This window comes from Taudactylus pleione, unplaced genomic scaffold (genome assembly GCF_031769625.1).
Source record: "Taudactylus pleione unplaced genomic scaffold, aTauple2 ptg000052l, whole genome shotgun sequence".
Lineage (NCBI taxonomy): Eukaryota > Metazoa > Chordata > Amphibia > Anura > Myobatrachidae > Taudactylus > Taudactylus pleione.
Genome location: NW_028284454.1, coordinates 601,418 through 625,802, shown reverse-complemented (window position 1 = coordinate 625,802; position 24,385 = coordinate 601,418). Strand labels below are relative to the sequence as shown.

General features: G+C 42.7%; 1 protein-coding gene across 2 annotated transcripts in view; it reads left to right on the top strand.

Moving 5' to 3' along the window:
• The window catches only part of LOC148535424 (solute carrier organic anion transporter family member 1C1-like), a 55,943-nt gene extending 31,966 nt beyond the window's left edge, over positions 1 to 23,977 (top strand). For both annotated transcript variants that reach the window (XM_088462664.1, XM_088462663.1), the window contains 8 exons: positions 507 to 722; positions 6,197 to 6,361; positions 6,726 to 6,921; positions 17,566 to 17,731; positions 17,854 to 18,038; positions 22,157 to 22,221; positions 22,329 to 22,446; positions 23,576 to 23,977. In XM_088462664.1, coding sequence (XP_088318790.1) covers positions 507 to 722; positions 6,197 to 6,361; positions 6,726 to 6,921; positions 17,566 to 17,731; positions 17,854 to 18,038; positions 22,157 to 22,221; positions 22,329 to 22,446; positions 23,576 to 23,786 — 1,322 coding nt within the window. In that variant the 3' untranslated portion in view covers positions 23,787 to 23,977. The remainder of the gene's footprint in view (positions 1 to 506; positions 723 to 6,196; positions 6,362 to 6,725; positions 6,922 to 17,565; positions 17,732 to 17,853; positions 18,039 to 22,156; positions 22,222 to 22,328; positions 22,447 to 23,575) is intronic.
• The last annotated feature ends 408 nt before the right edge of the window (positions 23,978 to 24,385 follow it).

Here is a 24,385-nt window from a genome sequence, read left to right as displayed (position 1 = left end):
TGTAATGTACTTTTGTTAATTTAAGGTTTCTTTTTCTTAATATTGCCAGTTATTCACTTTTCTGAATAATCCCCTAAACCAGGGATGGGGAACCTCAGGCCCGGGGGCCGTATAAGGCCCTCAGAGTAATTTGGTTTGGCCCTCGGACTATTTTCTGCTGGCCTCATCTGGCTAGCAGGATGTCTATAATGTCCCCCTGCAGCCAGAATCTATGCCGCAGTGCCGCATGGCGTGTCCTTAGGACCCTCAGACGGTCACACCGCAGCCCTTACAGCTCCCTCAGGATGCTCCAGGATTGTTGTAATCACTGGCGATTGTGGCCCCGTCCCCGTGTGACATCACATGGAGGGGGCATGGCCTGCACCGGCCCGCGAATAATGTTACATATATCAAAATGGCCATTGGCAGAAAAAAGGTTCCCCACCCCTGCCCTAAACCCTACTCCTGCTCCAGAGCTCAGCGAAGTTATTGTACATTAAATACATTGAGCTTAATTTCTGTTCCAGACAGTGTAACCATTACACCACAGGACGTGCGCTGGGTCGGTGCCTGGTGGATCGGATTCCTGGTGGCCGGAATGATTGAATTAATGTCAGGGATCCCCTTCTGCTTCCTGCCCAAGAGTATGAGCAAGGAGGGGACAAAACATTCCCTCAACTTACTGAAGTTTAAAGAGATTGAAAAGTCCGACTCGGAAAGTCATACAAAATCAACACTGAAAGGTGAGGATATCTGCCAAACTGTTACAGGTTCATTATAATAAAAATAAAATCCATTGAAACATTGTAGATTGCTTGCCGTGTAAATCTGGGAGGCTCGTATGTTGTAGAGATGCCTCGTTCTGACCGCCATGATAATTTGGCCACCTCATGCCTCAGCAACGTCACTGTTTTCTAGTAATTTGTCCAATTTTGTGACTATTAGGCCATAATTCAGTATTTCTCTACATGACATCACCATAGAAAGGGTCCACCAGAATTGCACTGATCAGATGCTATCGGGCATGAGAGGCTCCCACAGTCCTTCCATTTCCATGAGGGTTTTGTTTCAATGTTTTTGACCTTTCAAAATATAGATAATGCTTTGCTAACTCCTCTATCAGATATGTGTGTACATTACATTAATGAGTGATCAATATAAATACTGGAGCACCTATAAGACAACAACCATATCTCTTATTGGGTTTATTTATAATTGTTACATTACAGTAATTACAGTACAGATGAAAAACACCATTTCCACCATCCCGCACTTCTCTTGTCCATGCCGCCCTGCTCTGAGGCCATTTTGCTGCCCTCTCCCATCCACCTGGGTCATCTTCCCCTAACACCTCCATTCACAACGCAAGTTCTTTTCTGTTTCTTCCACTTTATCTTGTCTCACAAAGACTTCCCTTGCTGAGATCCTGACTTCCTTTCTGTCTCCCAACTAATCCATTATTCTCCCCTTCTCCTTCCAACTCACCTCCAGTATGTAGCCATTATACATCCTCTGCCCACAGCTCTCTCACTGTGCCCCCTACCACCATCTTCTTTTTCCCCTTCTGGTCTCCACTTTATTGTTCTCTGCTTATCTTAACCCTGCACACCCCTGTGTACCTTCAGCCCTTCCCATCCCATCCCTATCCCCCCCTCCCTGGCTCTTTTATGCCTATTGGAATGTCAGATCTGCGAGTAACAGATTCTGTCCATGATCATTTCATGTTCAACTCCCTTAACCTCACTGTTGTCATTAAGACTCGGATCTCCCAATCTGGCCAGTTTCCTGCTGCTCTCTCTCTCTTGGCGACCAGCAGGGTGGTGGCATCAGTATCCTCTTCCTCCATGCACCTTATGGACCAGAGGTCATTTCTTTCACCTCTTCCACTACATTCACCTCCTGGATGCAGTAATCTACCATTCCCCTGGTCGCTCCTCCATCTTCCTTGTCATTCAATATATCTCTGCTTCTATATTTCTCTGCCTTTTACCTCCCTTGACCTCACTCAATAACTCCCCTTGTCACTCCAGTTACCACACTGTTATCTCTTCCCATTTCTATGATTTCACCAACCTCCTCTTCCTTCTCTCTGACCAGCACATCATCTCCTTCTACCTCTCTATCACTCGATCCACCACCCCCTCTCCCCCAAGTATATTCTCACTCTGCACAACCTTGAAGCCCTCATCATTTTTCCTCCCCCTGAACTCACGCCTTTTTACCTTCTCTCCAGCTTAAGTCCACCCTTAAATCTGTTGTCCCAGTGGTTAGCATCAATCTCTGTCAAAACCCACCCCAACCCTGGCACTCTAGACAGACCCGCTACCTCCAACAATGTTCCCTCTCACTCTCTGACTTTCTTCACTATAAATTCAGGCTCCTCTATTTCTCGCTCCATTCTTATTTTAAATCTCTCATCTCTGACCAACGTATTTCCTCCCCTTTGCTTTTAAACACTTATGGAGCATACACACGGTCAGATTTGTCAGACTTGTCAGATTTGTCAGATGAACGACTGAACGATTGAACGATTTGAACGATTTGAACGATTTTACCAAAGTTTTGAACGATTTGAACGATTTTTTACTGCATTAAAATGAATGGAATCGTCCAAGTCTGACTGCAAACACATCAGATGTCAGAAATCGTTATCTGACCATCGGGAACGCGCATCGTTGATCGTCCATCGTTCAGGCATGTCAGATATGAACGATTTTCCTTCAGATATGAACGACTGAACGATTTTTAAATCGTTATCGTTCATATCTGAAGGAAAAATCTGATCGTGTGTATGCACCATTAGAATGACTTCCAATGGCTTCCACCTTCCCTTACTCCCACTGCCTCCTTGACCCACTTCAATCTATATTTTACTCCCTTCACTCCACATACATTTCCCAGCCCAAGGTGACAGACAACTTCCTTACCACTATCTTATACCTTTGGACATGTCAGCTGCTTTTGACACATTTTATTGTCCTCTCCATCAAACCCTCCTTGCTCTTGGGCTCTGTGACGCTGTCCTCTCGTGACTGTCCTCCCACTGTTCCTTTACTGTATATACCTCCCCCTCCCTTCCTCTGACTGTTGGTGTAACCCAAAGCTCTGTCCTTGGTTCCTTGCACCTCTCTCTACATTCTTTCTCCTGGTTTATATCCTTCCTCACCCGGGTGGCAACCAAATCTCTCTTATACATTTCTTGTTATCTCCTGCCTTGCCTACTGCGTCCTCCTGCTGTCTGGTCTCCCACCTTCCTGCCTCTCCACTCTTACTTCTGCTGCTCACCTCGTTTTCCTATCTCGGTGTTCTGATTCAATCTCTCCTCTCCTTCACAGTCTCCCCTTCCCATAGAGAACTCAGTATATGCTCCTCCGCCTCACGTTCCAAGCTCTCTATTGCTCCTTCCATCCTACCTCATCTCTGCTCTTCCTCTGTCACCTTGGAGTTCATGCATTAGGCAATGAAATTAGTGGAGCGGTGACCAGAGGAGATGTTTCCCATAGCAACCGATCAGCATCTACCTATCATTTTATACAATGTACTTGATAAGTGTTTCCTCAAAGCTGATTGGTTGCTATGGGCAACGTCTCTACTGGTCTGCTTCTCCACTTTTTTCACTGCTTGATACATCAAACCCCTTGTCTCAGCACTGATTACTTTCTCCCACTCCAAGGTTTCTTCTGTGGTGCTCCCCACCACTGGAACTCGCTCCCCTACGTACTCTCTAGCAATCTGTATGCATTCATGCCCTGAAAACCCTCCTGTGCATTAAATGTTACCAGCCCTCCTCACTCTTATCTCACATCCTCTGTCCTCCCTCCTCATTTCTTACTAGTTCACCTCCCGGTTATACCCCCTCTACCCTATACCGAAAGCTGTCATGGGCACGACCCTCACCATGCACTAGGACACACACTAAGGCACTGGGTCACTTGTTATTTATTATCTGTCACATCTTTCCCTGTCTGTCTGTCTGTCTGTCTGACTGTTAGATTTTTCCCTTAGTACTAGGACTGTCTGCTAAACGTTAGTGAATATGGCTGTAATCGTTGTGCTTTTCCCTTCTCAGCTGTGTGGACACTTGGTGGCGCCATATGATAAACAATAGTAATAATAATAATTCATACACCACTTACACCGCTCTAATACTGTATCTCTCTATATTGCTGGTAACTTTCACTTCCATTATGATTACGCTGTATTGGAATCCATGGATGAGATCCAGAGTTCTTGTCTCTTGGTGCCGCCTAGTTGCAGATCTGTCGTTTGTGTAAATCGGCCAATAGGTAGAAGTATCTGTAACCGATACAATGGGGTAAATTTACTAAAGTGAGAGTTTTCAGAAGTGGGGATGTTGCCCATAGCAACCAGTCAGTTATTACTTAACATTTATCTAGCAGCTGCTAGAAGATAATAGCTAGAATCTGATTGGTCGCTATGGGCAACAACTCTTACTTTAGTAAATATCCCCCTTATGAATCATTTCTACCTTTATATTTATTCAGTCTTAATAGAGTTTAATAATTAACCAATTATTACTTTTCCCATTAATAGCGTCAGCATTTGGTAATAATCAGTGATTTTTATTTTAGACACATAGATGACTGTGATCATAATTAATAATTACAGTACAGTATACAGGATGCAGCATCGATCACTATAGCCTGTATATAGGAGCAGTTACATTATTGCTATAATAATGGATCGTAGCATGATATACAGTGGCGGAACTCCCGGAGACAATAGTCATTTGCCGCCGGGCGCCAGCCCTGAAGGGGGCACCTGGCTCCATTGTCCACAGGAGCTGCATGGAGAAGGAGCGCCGCTGATCGGCGCTCCACCTCCAGTGGCGTAACTACGGAGGGTGCAGGGAGTGCGGTCGCACCCCCTGCACCCTCCATTTGCCGGGCGCCCGCTGAGTGTGTTACCAGCGGGCACCTGGCTCCTTCTCTACCCCCGGCGGTAGCCGGAGGCTGGAGGCTCACTCCTGAGCTCCGGCTTCCGGGTCCCGCAGTGCACTATGGGAGTAACGTCATGACATCACTCCCATAGTTCCGAGGAGCAAGCGCCGGGGACGGACAGCAACAGGCACTGGAGCGGGGTTTAAGGTAAGTAATTTTTTTTTGTATGTATGTGTGTGTGTGTGTGTGTGTGTGTGTGTGTATGTGTGTGTGTGCATGCGGGGGCACTACAGGGGGCTTACTATTGGGGCATTACAGGGGGCTGCCGCTTATTACAGAGGGTTTACTACTGGAGGCACATTACAGGGGGCATTACAAGGGGCTTCCTACTTGGGGCACTACTGGGGTCTTACTACTGGGGGCTTACTACTGGGGGCTTATTACAGGGGTCTTACTACTGGGGGCACTACAGGGGGCTAATTACTGGGGGCATTACTGGGGGCACCACTGGGGGCTTATTACAGGAGGCTTACTACTGGGGGCATTACAGGGGGCTTGCTACTGGGGGCATTACAGGGGGCTGCCGCTTATTACAGGGGGTTTACTACTGGAGGCACATTACAAGGGGCAGAACAAGGGGCTTACTACTGGTGGTTTACTACTGGGGGCACTACAGGGGGCTAATTACAGGGGGCTTATCACAGGGGGCTTACTACTGGTGGTTTACTACTGGGGCATTACAGGGGGCTTATTACAGGGAGCTTACTACTGGAGGCATTACAGGGGGCTTACTACTGGGGACATTACAGGGGGCATCATATGGGGGCACTACAAGGGGCATTACAGGGGCCTTACCACTGGGGCATCATATGGGGGCACTACAGCAGCATTACTACTGGGGGCACTACAGGGGCCTTACTATTGGGGTCACTACAGGGGCCATACTATTGGGGGCACAGCAGAGGGGGACCACTACTGGAGGCACTGCATAGGGGGACCATTACTGGGGGGCACTACATAGGCGGGCACTGCATAGGGGGATCTCTTCTGAGGGCACTGTATGGGGGACCACTACTGGGGGCATTGTATAAAAGAGACTGAATAGGGAGGCAGCGGCATCTGGGGCTGGCATAGGTGTTGGGGGGTGGTAAATTTTAATTTGGGGGGTGGGGGGGATACCAACATTTATCTTGCCTCCGGGCACCTGGGATGAAGTTACGTCACTGATGATATATATATATATATATATATATATATATCATCAATATAACTGATACACAAGGAGCGGCAGGAATTCATTGATGTCCTCCATGCAGGGTTCTTCGTTGCGCTGAAGACGCTGGGCTGTAATCGCCTCTATGTGCTGATGATGTGTCTGACTCTGATACAAATGAACAGTTTCCTGGGATATATAACGTACAAACCCAAATACATGGAGCAGCAGTATGGCCAGTCCATCTCCAAATCCAACTTCCTCACCGGTAAGTGGCCAGCGCCATTATAACCAACGCTACAAAGTCACATGATTGCGCATTTTATATAGAAACATTTATACTGTAATCTCTTGATGGCTCCAAGTTAGATTGTCCAGAATTTATATTAGACATCTTAATTCTGGACAATTTAACTTGGGGCCTTCAAGAGGTTATAAATGTCTCTATAGAAATGCGCAGTCATGTGACACATCGCATATTACACTGCGCTAATGGCTGTAGCCTGTATTTCCGGTCTCTGTAACCAGAGCAATGGCGTAGTTTATAAAGGGCTCAAATACGTTTCCAAATAAGCGCAATAAGTGTATTATTCCATTGGCCAGCTGCTCACGTCTATACTCTATCCCTGCAGGAATTACCACCCTGCCTGCGGCCGCTCTCGGGGTGCTGCTCGGGGGGCTTATTATGAAAAAGTACAAGTTCGGATTGCTCTCAGCGTCTAAGATGGCCTTTGTGACGTCATTTATCGCCTTCATCCTCTCTCTGTCCGTCTTTGTGATTGGCTGCGAGAACAATGACGTCGCTGGGATAACGGTGACCTACAACGGGCAAGTTAATGATTTTTATTTCTACTAGAAGTGTGGGGGGTTTAATATGCTGCCTCCAGGCCTGAATATACAGGAACCCATTACCGGTCCCTACAGCCATGTACAGTATGTATACATGATCTATATACTGATTATACAGTATGGATACATGATCTATAGCCTGATTATACAGTATGGATACATGATCTATAGCCTGATTATACAGTATGGGCACATGATCTATAGACTGATTATACAGTATGGGTACATGATCTATAGCCTGATTATACAGTATGGGCACATGATCTATAGACTAATTATACAGTATGGGTACATGATCTATAGACTGATTATACAGTATGGGTACATGATCTATAGACTGATTATACAGTATGGGTACATGATCTATATACTGATTATACAGTATGGCTACATGATCTATAGACTGATTATACAGTATGGATACATGATCTATAGACTGATTATACAGTATGGGCACATGATCTATAGACTGATTATACAGTATGGATACATGATCTATAGACTGATTATACAGTATGGGTACATGATCTATAGACTGATTATACAGTATGGGCACATGATCTATAGAGTGATTATACAGTATGGATACATGATCTATAGACTGATTATACAGTATGGGCACATGATCTATAGACTGATTATACAGTATGGGTACATGATCTATAGACTGATTATACAGTATGGATACATGATCTATAGACTGATTATACAGTATGGATACATGATCTATAGACTGATTATACAGTATGGGCACATGATCTATAGACTGATTATACAGTATGGATACATGATCTATAGACTGATTATACAGTATGGGCACATGATCTATAGACTGATTATACAGTATGGGTACATGATCTATAGAATGATTATACAGTATGTTTACATGATCTATAGACTGATTATACAGTATGGATACATGATCTATAGACTGATTATACAGTATGGGCACATGATCTATAGACTGATTATACAGTATGGATACATGATCTATAGACTGATTATACAGTATGGGCACATGATCTATAGACTGATTATACAGTATGGGCACATGATCTATAGACTGATTATACAGTATGGGCACATGATCTATAGACTGATTATACAGTATGGGCACATGATCTATAGAGTGATTATACAGTATGGGCACATGATCTATAGAGTGATTATACAGTATGGGCACATGATCTATAGAGTGATTATACAGTATGGGCACATGATCTATAGACTGATTATACAGTATGGATACATGATCTATAGACTGATTATATAGTATGGATACATGATCTATAGACTGATTATACAGTATGGGCACATGATCTATAGACTGATTATACAGTATGGGCACATGATCTATAGAGTGATTATACAGTATGGGCACATGATCTATAGACTGATTATATAGTATGGATACATGATCTATAGACTGATTATATAGTATGGATACATGATCTATAGACTGATTATACAGTATGGGCACATGATCTATAGAGTGATTATACAGTATGGGCACATGATCTATAGACTGATTATACAGTATGGTTACATGATCTATAGGCTGATTATACAGTATGGATACATGATCTATAGACTGATTATACAGTATGGGCACATGATCTATAGACTGATTATACAGTATGGATACATGATCTATAGACTGATTATACAGTATGGGCACATGATCTATAGACTGATTATACAGTATGGGCACATGATCTATAGACTGATTATACAGTATTGGTACATGATCTATAGGCTGATTATACAGTATGGATACATGATCTATAGACTGATTATACAGTATGGGCACATGATCTATAGACTGATTATACAGTATGGATACATGATCTATAGACTGATTATACAGTATGGGCACATGATCTATAGACTGATTATACAGTATGGGTACATGATCTATAGACTGATTATACAGTGTGGGCACATGATCTATAGACTGATTATACAGTATGGGCACATGATCTATAGACTGATTATACAGTATGGGCACATGATCTATAGACTGATTATACAGTATGTATACATGATCTATAGAGTGATTATACAGTATGGGTACATGATCTATAGACTGATTATACAGTATGGGCACATGATCTATAGACTGATTATACAGTATGGGTACATGATCTATAGACTGATTATACAGTATGGGCACATGATCTATAGACTGATTATACAGTATGGGCACATGATCTATAGACTGATTATACAGTATGTATACATGATCTATAGAGTGATTATACAGTATGGGTACATGATCTATAGACTGATTATACAGTATGGGCACATGATCTATAGACTGATTATACAGTATTGGTACATGATCTATAGAGTGATTATACAGTATGGGCACATGATCTATAGACTGATTATACAGTATGGGCACATGATCTATAGAGTGATTATACAGTATGGGTACATGATCTATAGACTGATTATACAGTATGGGCACATGATCTATAGAGTGATTATACAGTATGGATACATGATCTATAGACTGATTATACAGTATGGATACATGATCTATAGACTGATTATACAGTATGGGCTCATGATCTATAGAGTGATTATACAGTATGGGTACATGATCTATAGCCTGATTATACAGTATGTATACATGATCTATAGACTGATTATACAGTATGGATACATGATCTATAGACTGATTATACAGTATGGGCACATGATCTATAGAGTGATTATACAGTATGGGTACATGATCTATAGCCTGATTATACAGTATGTATACATGATCTATAGACTGATTATACAGTATGGATACATGATCTATAGGCTGATTATACAGTATGGATACATGATCTATAGAGTGATTATACAGTATGGGCACATGATCTATAGACTGATTATACAGTATGGATACATGATCTATAGAGTGATTATACAGTATGGGTACATGATCTATAGCCTGATTATACAGTATGTATACATGATCTATAGACTGATTATACAGTATGGATACATGATCTATAGGCTGATTATACAGTATGGGCACATGATCTATAGAGTGATTATACAGTATGGGTACATCATCTATAGACTGATTATACAGTATGGGCACATGATCTATAGACTGATTATACAGTATGGGTACATGATCTATAGACTGATTATACAGTATGGGTACATGATCTATAGAGTGATTATACAGTATGGGTACATGATCTATAGAGTGATTATACAGTATGGGTACATGATCTATAGACTGATTATACAGTATGGATACATGATCTATAGACTGATTATACAGTATGGGTACATGATCTATAGACTGATTATACAGTATGGGCACATGATCTATAGACTGATTATACAGTATGGGCACATGATCTATAGACTGATTATATAGTATGGGCACATGATCTATAGGCTGATTATACAGTATGGATACATGATCTATAGAGTGATTATACAGTATGGGCACATGATCTATAGACTGATTATACAGTATGGATACATGATCTATAGAGTGATTATACAGTATGGGTACATGATCTATAGGCTGATTATACAGTATGGATACATGATCTATAGACTGATTATACAGTATGGGTACATGATCTATAGACTGATTATACAGTATGGGTACATGATCTATAGGCTGATTATACAGTATGGGCACATGATCTATAGACTGATTATACAGTATGTATACATGATCTATAGACTGATTATACAGTATGGGTACATGATCTATAGACTGATTATACAGTATGGGCACATGATCTATAGACTGATTATACAGTATGGGTACATGATCTATAGACTGATTATACAGTATGGGCACATGATCTATAGACTGATTATACAGTATGGGCACATGATCTATAGACTGATTATACAGTATGTATACATGATCTATAGAGTGATTATACAGTATGGGTACATGATCTATAGACTGATTATACAGTATGGGCACATGATCTATAGACTGATTATACAGTATTGGTACATGATCTATAGAGTGATTATACAGTATGGGCACATGATCTATAGACTGATTATACAGTATGGGCACATGATCTATAGAGTGATTATACAGTATGGGTACATGATCTATAGACTGATTATACAGTATGGGCACATGATCTATAGAGTGATTATACAGTATGGATACATGATCTATAGACTGATTATACAGTATGGATACATGATCTATAGACTGATTATACAGTATGGGCTCATGATCTATAGAGTGATTATACAGTATGGGTACATGATCTATAGCCTGATTATACAGTATGTGTACATGATCTATAGACTGATTATACAGTATGGATACATGATCTATAGACTGATTATACAGTATGGGCACATGATCTATAGAGTGATTATACAGTATGGGTACATGATCTATAGCCTGATTATACAGTATGTATACATGATCTATAGACTGATTATACAGTATGGATACATGATCTATAGGCTGATTATACAGTATGGATACATGATCTATAGAGTGATTATACAGTATGGGCACATGATCTATAGACTGATTATACAGTATGGATACATGATCTATAGAGTGATTATACAGTATGGGTACATGATCTATAGCCTGATTATACAGTATGTATACATGATCTATAGACTGATTATACAGTATGGATACATGATCTATAGGCTGATTATACAGTATGGGCACATGATCTATAGAGTGATTATACAGTATGGATACATCACCTATAGACTGATTATACAGTATGGGCACATGATCTATAGACTGATTATACAGTATGGGTACATGATCTATAGACTGATTATACAGTATGGGTACATGATCTATAGAGTGATTATACAGTATGGGTACATGATCTATAGAGTGATTATACAGTATGGGTACATGATCTATAGACTGATTATACAGTATGGATACATGATCTATAGACTGATTATACAGTATGGGTACATGATCTATAGACTGATTATACAGTATGGGCATATGATCTATAGACTGATTATACAGTATGGGCACATGATCTATAGACTGATTATATAGTATGGGCACATGATCTATAGACTGATTATACAGTATGGGTACATGGTCTATAGAGTGATTATACGGTAAGGGTACCTGATCTATAGGCTGATTATACAGTATGGATACATGATCTATAGACTGATTATACAGTATGGGTACATGATCTATAGACTGATTATACAGTATGGGTACATGATCTATAGGCTGATTATACAGTATGGGCACATGATCTATAGGCTGATTATACAGTATGTATACATGATCTATAGACTGATTATACAGTATGTATACATGATCTATAGACTGATTATACAGTATGGGTACATGATCTATAGACTGATTATACAGTATGGGTACATGATCTATAGACTGATTATACAGTATGGGTACATGATCTATAGACTGATTATACGGTATGGGTACATGATCTATAGACTGATTATACGGTATGGGTACATGATCTATAGAGTGATTATACGGTATGGGCACATGATCTATAGACTGATTATACGGTATGGGCACATGATCTATAGAGTGATTATACAGTATGGGCACATGATCTATAGAGTGATTATACAGTATGGGCACATGATCTATAGAGTGATTATACAGTATGGGCACATGATCTATAGACTGATTATACAGTATGGATACATGATCTATAGACTGATTATATAGTATGGATACATGATCTATAGACTGATTATACAGTATGGGCACATGATCTATAGACTGATTATACAGTATGGGCACATGATCTATAGAGTGATTATACAGTATGGGCACATGATCTATAGACTGATTATATAGTATGGATACATGATCTATAGACTGATTATATAGTATGGATACATGATCTATAGACTGATTATACAGTATGGGCACATGATCTATAGAGTGATTATACAGTATGGGCACATGATCTATAGACTGATTATACAGTATGGTTACATGATCTATAGGCTGATTATACAGTATGGATACATGATCTATAGGCTGATTATACAGTATGGGCACATGATCTATAGACTGATTATACAGTATGGATACATGATCTATAGACTGATTATACAGTATGGGCACATGATCTATAGACTGATTATACAGTATGGGCACATGATCTATAGACTGATTATACAGTATTGGTACATGATCTATAGGCTGATTATACAGTATGGATACATGATCTATAGACTGATTATACAGTATGGGCACATGATCTATAGACTGATTATACAGTATGGATACATGATCTATAGACTGATTATACAGTATGGGCACATGATCTATAGACTGATTATACAGTATGGGTACATGATCTATAGACTGATTATACAGTGTGGGCACATGATCTATAGACTGATTATACAGTATGGGCACATGATCTATAGACTGATTATACAGTATGGGCACATGATCTATAGACTGATTATACAGTATGTATACATGATCTATAGAGTGATTATACAGTATGGGTACATGATCTATAGACTGATTATACAGTATGGGCACATGATCTATAGACTGATTATACAGTATGGGTACATGATCTATAGACTGATTATACAGTATGGGCACATGATCTATAGACTGATTATACAGTATGGGCACATGATCTATAGACTGATTATACAGTATGTATACATGATCTATAGAGTGATTATACAGTATGGGTACATGATCTATAGACTGATTATACAGTATGGGCACATGATCTATAGACTGATTATACAGTATGGGTACATGATCTATAGAGTGATTATACAGTATGGGCACATGATCTATAGACTGATTATACAGTATGGGCACATGATCTATAGAGTGATTATACAGTATGGGTACATGATCTATAGACTGATTATACAGTATGGGCACATGATCTATAGAGTGATTATACAGTATGGATACATGATCTATAGACTGATTATACAGTATGGATACATGATCTATAGACTGATTATACAGTATGGGCTCATGATCTATAGAGTGATTATACAGTATGGGTACATGATCTATAGCCTGATTATACAGTATGTATACATGATCTATAGACTGATTATACAGTATGGATACATGATCTATAGACTGATTATACAGTATGGGCACATGATCTATAGAGTGATTATACAGTATGGGTACATGATCTATAGCCTGATTATACAGTATGTATACATGATCTATAGACTGATTATACAGTATGGATACATGATCTATAGGCTGATTATACAGTATGGATACATGATCTATAGAGTGATTATACAGTATGGGCACATGATCTATAGACTGATTATACAGTATGGATACATGATCTATAGAGTGATTATACAGTATGGGTACATGATCTATAGCCTGATTATACAGTATGTATACATGATCTATAGACTGATTATACAGTATGGATACATGATCTATAGGCTGATTATACAGTATGGGCACATGATCTATAGAGTGATTATACAGTATGGGTACATCATCTATAGACTGATTATACAGTATGGGCACATGATCTATAGACTGATTATACAGTATGGGTACATGATCTATAGACTGATTATACAGTATGGGTACATGATCTATAGAGTGATTATACAGTATGGGTACATGATCTATAGAGTGATTATACAGTATGGGTACATGATCTATAGACTGATTATACAGTATGGATACATGATCTATAGACTGATTATACAGTATGGGTACATGATCTATAGACTGATTATACAGTATGGGCACATGATCTATAGACTGATTATACAGTATGGGCACATGATCTATAGACTGATTATATAGTATGGGCACATGATCTATAGACTGATTATACAGTATGGGTACATGGTCTATAGAGTGATTATACGGTAAGGGTACCTGATCTATAGGCTGATTATACAGTATGGATACATGATCTATAGACTGATTATACAGTATGGGTACATGATCTATAGACTGATTATACAGTATGGGTACATGATCTATAGGCTGATTATACAGTATGGGCACATGATCTATAGGCTGATTATACAGTATGTATACATGATCTATAGACTGATTATACAGTATGTATACATGATCTATAGACTGATTATACAGTATGGGTACATGATCTATAGACTGATTATACAGTATGGGTACATGATCTATAGACTGATTATACAGTATGGGTACATGATCTATAGACTGATTATACAGTATGGGTACATGATCTATAGACTGATTATACGGTATGGGTACATGATCTATAGACTGATTATACAGTATGGGTACATTATCTATAGAGTGATTATACGGTATGGGCACATGATCTATAGACTGATTATACGGTATGGGCCCAAGATCTATAGAGTGATTATACGGTATGGGCCCAAGATCTATAGACTGATTATACGGTATGGGTACATGATCTATAGACTGATTATACAGTATGGATACATGATCTATAGAGTGATTATACAGTATGGGTACATGATCTATAGACTGATTATACGGTATGGGCCCAAGATCTATAGAGTGATTATACGGTATGGATACATGATCTATAGACTGATTATACGGTATGGGTACATGATCTATAGACTGATTATACAGTATGGGCACATAATCTATAGAGTGATTATACAGTATGGGTACATGATCTATAGATTGATTATACAGTATGGGCACATGATCTATAGAGTGATTATACAGTATGGGTACATGATCTATAGATTGATTATACAGTATGGGTACATGATCTATAGACTGATTATACGGTATGGGCCCAAGATCTATAGAGTGATTATGCAGTATGGATACATGATCTATAGAGTGATTATACAGTATGGGCACATGATCTATAGAGTGATTATACAGTATGGGCCCAAGATCTATAGAGTGATTATCCAGTATGGATACATGATCTATGGGTATGGGTACATGATCTATAGACTGATTATACCATATGGGTACATGATCTATAGAGTGATTATACAGTATGGATACATGATCTATAGAGTGATTATAAGTTGCTTTCTGTGCATACTGGCACTGTGTAATTCAAACCATAAACATGTTCCTCTGCACAGAATACCCCCAATGCCGCTTCCCTGTCTGTGTGTTGGTAGCAGCCTGTAGGGGTCTCTGCAAAAATATGGTGTGGGGCTGCCAAGCATGAAACTACTCTGTGCGGGGGAGGGGAGATGGTATAATGCTGGTGAGACAATAAGGGTATAATCACGCAATTGTGAGCGCAGGCACGTGCACCTGAGAAAGTCGTATTATTTCTGGGTGGTGATGTTGACAGATAACAGAGGGTGGTGATGTTGGCAGATAACAGAGGGTGGTGATGTGGGCAGATAACAGAGGGTGGTGATGCGGGCAGATAACAGAGGGTGGTGATGCGGGCAGATAACAGAGGGTGCTGATGCGGGCAGATAACAGAGGGTGGTGATGCGGGCAGATAACAGAGGGTGGTGATGCGGGCAGATAACAGAGGGTGGTGATGCGGGCAGATAACAGAGGGTGGTGATGCGGGCAGATAACAGAGGGTGCTGATGCGGGCAGATAACAGAGGGTGGTGATGCGGGCAGATAACAGAGGGTGGTGATGCGGGCAGATAACAGAGGGTGCTGATGCGGGCAGATAACAGAGGGTGCTGATGCGGGCAGATAACAGAGGGTGGTGATGCGGGCAGATAACAGAGGGTGGTGATGCGGGCAGATAACAGAGGGTGGTGATGCGGGCAGATAACAGAGGGTGCTGATGCGGGCAGATAACAGAGGGTGCTGATGCGGGCAGATAACAGAGGGTGGTGATGCGGGCAGATAACAGAGGGTGGTGATGCGGGCAGTTAACAGGGTGGTGATGCGGGCAGATAACAGAGGGTGGTGATGCGGGCAGATAACAGAGAGTGGTGATGCTGGCAGATAACAGAGGGTGGTGATGCGGGCAGATAACAGAGGGTGGTGATGCGGGCAGATAACAGAGAGTGGTGATGCTGGCAGATAACAGAGGGTTGGGCACCACTGCTGATTGGCTGAGTGTAAATGTTCCGCTGACACTGATAGGTGCTCTCTCCGTCATTACAGAATGTGTTACACTTGTGTATATTAGTAATTCCCTCCTTACACACATGGCAGTAAGTTGTATCTGCTGTATTAGGGAGCCGCCATGTGTGGGTGGTCCAGGGAGCTTACTATCGCTGAGCAGTAGTAGTCCCCTCTGCCCTCCTGCACAATGTGCCCCCTGCTGCTGCGCCAGGTATGAAGTGTTTGGGGTGGGGGGCAAATGCACTTATCGTTTCCCTTCCCCCGGATCCTGGCACAATTGTACATGGTACCCCCCTCGTTGGAGCATGTGATGTTGCGCATAATATTTTTGGGCGTAGTGGGCATAGCCACGCCTCCCCGATTTGGTCACACACCCCATACCTGGTCTCGATGGCCCTGCATGTGAAGTAAACCTGGTGTAAAGAGGGTGCGTATGATGGTGCCGAGCTGAGAGTATCTTCCAATGTCTTCACCTCAGCATATGGGGTACATTTGCTATATGTGTGTGCAGATATGTGGGGCACAATACAGCCTGGGGGGTTTCACCGAGGGTCTCACCAGCTCTGTATTTCCATGTTATTTCAGAAGCCAACTGAACAAGTTCCAGGACAACTTCTTATCCGCCTCCTGCAACTTAGGCTGCAGATGCTCAACGAGTCGGTGGGACCCGGTGTGCGGGGAAAATAACGTCACCTATTTGTCCGCATGTTTGGCCGGGTGTAAAGCCTCCATGGGAGGGGGAAAGAACATGGTAAGTCTGAGGTTCTCACTTATCACCAAGATGGGAGAGAACAGTGAGATCTGTGGTGTGGATGTGTCACATATCACCTATGTATGTATATATGTCTATTTATCTGCTTTATGTCATGGCAGGTGTTTCAGAATTGTTCCTGCATAGAACTTATGGGGATCCCATCCATAAACTCCTCGGCCAGGCTGGGATCGTGTCCCAGGAGTGACACCTGTGACAGAATGTTCCTGTACTACATAATCTCACAAGTCATCTCTACATTCGTGTTTGCATTAGGTGGATCTGCATCATATGTCATCATTCTCTGGTGAGCTGCTTCCATCTTCATGTCTGGACCTGTGCTGTCCCATTTGTGTCTCTAAGGGTCCATGCTTCTTGTGGCTCATTCCTACCAATATATATAAATGAAATGTTGTATCTATATCTGTTGCTCAATCACGGCAAAACCTTTCGATCGATGGACAATTCACATAATAGATAGATTACAGGCCGGGTTAGAACATAGGTTATGGGGTCTATTTATCATCATTTTTGTTATGCAAAAGCAGGGGAAAATTAAAATGTTCACATACTTTTGTATAAATGAAGTGTCAGGGCCATTCATCAAGTTCCGAAAAAAAAAGTTTTCGTAACTTGTTGGTGTTACTGTACACCATCCTGAGATGGCGTACAGCCCCGATAATCTTCACAGGCTGCCATTTACATGTTTCCATGGCAGCCCTTGCAGCCAGCAGAGTGATCTCTTTAGATCTATTTAGATCCCTCCCTGCTGTATCTGCATAACTCCGGGAGCTGATATCTCCGGTGGCACCGCAGCCCATTGTCCCCTACACTGCCTCGGGCTCACCTCACCAGGCTCTATGGCATCTCTGCGGGTAGGGAGAGGAGACAGGTGAGAGGATGTGGGGGGAAGACACCAGCGGATGGGGGGCTAGGGCAGACAACGGCAGCCGGGAGGACAGACGCTGGAGAAATGGGGACTCTCAATTGTGAATGGGAGTCTGTACTTACAGATAGCGGCAGGGTCTGTGCGGTCGGCGGGGGAGGAGTACAGACGCCGGTGGCGACTAAATAAATGTTAAAGATACATGCGCAGTTTGAGGAAGTCATTATGGATACCTCAGCTGCAGGGGAAAAGTATCACAATTCCGAATAGCTGACGCCACAAAAAGAGCAGCTTTTCGGAAATGATACTTTAGGCAATGAGGCATGATGAATGAGGCATGATGAATGAGGCATGATGAATGCTTCCGAAAGGTTGTTTAAACTCGCAGTGAGTATAAAACATAATTACCTTTAGTGATAATTATGTAATGATGAATAGACCCCTATGTGTTTTCCCAAACCTCCCACTCACACTCACATTTTCTAGGTACTGGGGTACAAACACCAATGGGCATGGGCGGCTAGAACCCATCACACAGAGCACATAATAGGGAGATGTTTAGTGCTGCTAGTTGCGCAGCCGTTACATTAAAATGACTAATGCCAACCAATAAACAAACATTTAGCACAATCAAATTGATACAGTTAGTTTGTGTCAGAGAGATACTAAGGTCAAGTAATTATATATATATACAGACAAACACCCAGGTGTCAGGCAATGTGTGCACAGCAGTAAGTAGGGCGAGGCATACACCGGTGTCAGGCAAAGTGTGCACAGCAGTAAGTAGGGCGAGGCATACACCGGTGTCAGGCAATGTGTGCACAGCAGTAAGTAGGGCGAGGCATACACCGGTGTCAGGCAATGTGTGCACAGCAGTAAGTAGGGCGAGGCATACACCGGTGTCAGGCAATGTGTGCACAGCAGTAAGTAGGGCGAGGCATACACCGGTGTCAGGCAATGTGTGCACAGCAGTAAGTAGGGCGAGGCATACACCGGTGTCAGGCAATGTGTGCACAGCAGTAAGTAGGGCGAGGCATACACCGGTGTCAGGCAATGTGTGCACAGCAGTAAGTAGGGCGAGGCATACACCGGTGTCAGGCAGTGTGTGCACAGCAGTAAGTAGGGCGAGGCATACACCGGTGTCAGGCAATGTGTGCACAGCAGTAAGTAGGGCGAGGCATACACCGGTGTAAGGCAATGTGTGCACAGCAGTAAGTAGGGCGAGGCATACACCGGTGTCAGGCAATGTGTGCACAGCAGTAAGTAGGGCGAGGCATACACCGGTGTCAGGCAATGTCTGCACAGTAGTAAGTAGGGCGAGGCATACACCGGTGTCAGGCAATGTGTGCACAGTAGTAAGTAGGGCGAGGCATACACCGGTGTCAGGCAATGTGTGCACAGCAGTAAGTAGGGCGAGGCGTACACCGGTGTCAGGCAATGTGTGCACAGTAGTAAGTAGGGCGAGGCATACACCGGTGTCAGGCAATGTGTGCACAGCAGTAAGTAGGGCGAGGCGTACACCGGTGTCAGGCAATGTGTACACAGCAGTAAGTAGGGCGAGGCATACACCGGTGTCAGGCAATGTGTGCACAGCAGTAAGTAGGGCGAGGCATACACCGGTGTCAGGCAATGTGCTGCACAGTAGTAAGTAGGGCGAGGCATACACCGGTGTCAGGCAATGTGTGCACAGTAGTAAGTAGGGCGAGGCATACACCGGTGTCAGGCAGTGTGTGCACAGTAGTAAGTAGGGCGAGGCATACACCGGTGTCAGGCAATGTGTGCACAGTAGTAAGTAGGGCGAGGCATACACCGGTGTCAGGCAATGTGTGCACAGCAGTAAGTAGGGCGAGGCATACACCGGTGTCAGGCAATGTGTGCACAGTAGTAAGTAGGGCGAGGCATACACCGGTGTCAGGCAATGTGTGCACAGCAGTAAGTAGGGCGAGGCGTACACCGGTGTCAGGCAATGTGTACACAGCAGTAAGTAGGGCGAGGCATACACCGGTGTCAGGCAATGTGTGCACAGCAGTAAGTAGGGCGAGGCATACACCGGTGTCAGGCAATGTGCTGCACAGTAGTAAGTAGGGCGAGGCATACACCGGTGTCAGGCAATGTGTGCACAGTAGTAAGTAGGGCGAGGCATACACCGGTGTCAGGCAGTGTGTGCACAGTAGTAAGTAGGGCGAGGCATACACCGGTGTCAGGCAATGTGTGCACAGCAGTAAGGAAGTCTGGCATTGCTTACCACAGCACTTCGGGAATGGAGCAGCTGCACGTAGGGAAATCCACAATGTTTGTAGCGAGTTTTATGTTGGAAATCCTTTGGACATGTTGGGATCTGCTTTAGAATAACTGGTGACACAGTCCTGGTGCTTTGAGCTCATTACCACTGACGTCTGGCAGACAGTATTCTGCCATCCAGGCGCGCTGGTCACATTCACTTTTGGAGGTACCGGTGTACTACTCCAATATACATTTGTGGCTCAGACTCCTCTGCACAGAGCACATGATGTTTTGTTCTTCATAATATTGCTTTAAATGTCACTCAGACGTCCACCTAGAAAATCCCATTTCATTTTATATCTAATGACATTTGGTCACAGACTTGCCGGGGCAACGCCGTGTACTACAGCTATTTGTTATACACGTTCTATAATTCTTCCCACATATACTCACTGTACTAAGGCCCAAAGCGTCTCGCGATTATCAGCAGGCGCGCATACGCCATTGTAAGTATATGCATCTTGCTGGGACAGGACCACTGTATACAAGGAGGGGTTACTATATACAAGGAGGGGTTACTTTACACAAGGAGGGGTTACTATATATAAGGAGGAGTTACTGTATATAAGGAGGGGTTACTGTATGCAAGGAGGGGTTACTGTATACAAGGAGGGGTTACTGTATACAAGGAGGGGTTACTGTATACAAGGAGGGGTTACTGTACACAAGGAGGGGTTGCTGTATACAAGGAGGGGTTACTGTATACAAGGAGGAGCTACTATATACAAGGAGAGGTTACTGTACACATTGGAGGGGTTACTGTACACATTGGAGGGGTTACTGTACACAAGGAGGGGTTACTGTATACAAGGAGGGGTAACTATATACAAGGAGGGGTTACTGTATACAAGGAGGGGTTACTGTATACACGGAGGGGTTACTATACACAAGGAGGGGTTACTGTACACAAGGAGGGGTTACTGTACACAAGGAGGGGTTACTGTATACAAGGAGGGGTTACTGTACACAAGGAGGGGTTACTGTACACAAGGAGGGGTTACTGTATACAAGGAGGGGGGTTACTATATACAAGGAGAGGTTACTGTATACAAGGAGGGGTTACTATATACAATGAGGGGTTACTGTATACATGGAGGGGTAACTATATACAAGGAGGGGTTACGGTACACAAGGAGGGGTTACTGTATACAAGGAGGGGGGTTACTATATACAAGGAGAGGTTACTGTATACACGGAGGGGTTACTATATACACTCACACATTCATCTTTGTGCTATTTCCATCTTTGTGCCGTAGGTGCGTTACTCCTCAGCTGAAATCCCTGGCGGTGGGTGTCTTTATGTTACTGGTGAGAATGTTAGGTGAGTGTGATGATAACTGTGGGCCTCTATATAGTGGTAACTGGTTATTATAGTGACCGCACTAACCTTTTATATTAAATGTTACTCCTTCTGTGTTTATCTCATAGCTGGAATTCCAGCGCCGATTTACTTTGGCGCTCTCATAGATAGAACATGCCTGAAATGGGGGACCAAATTATGTGGCGGAAGAGGGTCCTGTCGTATGTATGACACCATCTCCTTCAGGTAAATGACGTCCTAGAAGTGAGCGATAAATCGGCTGATACCTGGCGCCGTAGTACTAGTACATTACATTATCAGACTGATCCTGAGCCTTCATTTACTATACAAATTGGTCCCTTTACTCTATTTAATGGGCTGGATCCCAAGATGAGTTAGAGGCATAATTACCAGGTATCTGGACTGGTCCCAATAATTATCATTTGTTATCGCCACATATTGCGACAATGGAAAATGCGCATTGGCTAATTTACCAACAATCACATGCAGGGAGGCCCGTCCCTGTGGCGTGTAACAAGTAAAATGATCGCTAATGCCAGTGGCGCCATTTTCCCAAAGACAGTGAAGACTCCGCCACAGTGCAAGCAGCACAGAGTGCACAGAGGACAGTAGCGTTACTAGATTTAGGAGGGACAGACCTGATTTGAAGACCTTCTGGACTTTTGTCCGAATTTGGACAGTACGGAAGGAGCACAAACCAGCGGCAGGGGCACGTGGTATAGAAAGGGTTATGGGGCGACCCAGCTGTACCAGTGCAGGAGTCAGGGACACAGTGTAATACACCTCCCTGTGTAGCCCCTCTCCGCCAATTTGTAATTCATAAATGCTGAGACATAAGGAATAACAATGACACACTTGGCATTTGGAAATTGACAAAGAGGGTGGCACATAGCGCAGACTGGCACATAGCGCAGACTGGCACAAGACACTAAGGTGTGTACTCGTCAAAAACAATTGCAGGATATCCAACAAAAATATCAGTTTTGGGGGGATACCAACAAATATTAAGCTTCCCCTGTATATAAAGTGAAATTTACCTTCGCTTTCCGGAGCGTGGCCTGGACAGATATCGCCATTGTAGCCTCAGGCTATATTATACTAACATTGGCTTCTTAGTAGCGCGGCCGGGGTCCAAACCCAGACGTAGAGAGACCGCATTACCTTTTACATGTCACACTGACTGGCTCCTATCCTGTGTTTTTGGTACATTTAGGTGATAAGAACCAAGTCCCAATAATTGCTAAATGTGTCCCTAAATACTTCCCGTTGGGAGTTACTGAATTCTCATTTAATTATACAAACAGCGAGAGATAATGGTCAGACTAATAATATTTCTCTGTCCTCCTCTCCCCAGAAACACCTTCCTGGGCCTGACCACTGGGATCCTCATTCCCTCATTTATTTTATTTCTGTGGTTTATATATATGGTAAAGAAACAGCTGTCTGTGAAATCACCGGAGAATGGGGCGCCGCAATCAGACATCACAAAGACAGAAGCGTGCCCAGATGATGCCGCTAAGGTGGAACCTGCCAGGGGCGATATAGAGAAAGAAACCTTCATTTAGTGCGTGTCGCCCACATCCCGCCATGCTGAGATAGACGGCTCCAATCATACCGTATCTGTACGTGATGGGAACATTGTGTCACACGACCGGACTCTGGGTCTACACTAATATTTCTGTACTATAATCATTTTCTGTGAAGTATTGTGTCACAATCTGGCAGCTGAATATACCAGACACTATTATAGCGTACGTTTCTGTCCCATTAAATACTATACATTGTGTCCATAAACAATGGGTAGCGCCAATCTGTGGGTGCACATACAAGGAGGCACAGAAAGGTTATTGTCACAAATGTCACTTTCCAAGCCTTGAGGTGTATTGTGCCCAGAGCTGATCTCCGAGAAGGGAATAACCTTGTCATCAATGAGGCACGAGGCAGCAACCTCTGGTACATCCATCCATTATACATCCGTTCAGATCTTAGGAAGCAGAGCAGCCCCATATACACCTCCTGACGGGCATCCGTGCGGCTGCTTCCCCCCGTAAATGAGACTGTAGGTAGCGCTATAGTAGCGTTGCCCCTTCCCACCCCATGTCTGTCTCTTTATTTCTATGGGGCTCTCAGCGTAAGACGCAAATTTTATGTATCCTACAAGCAA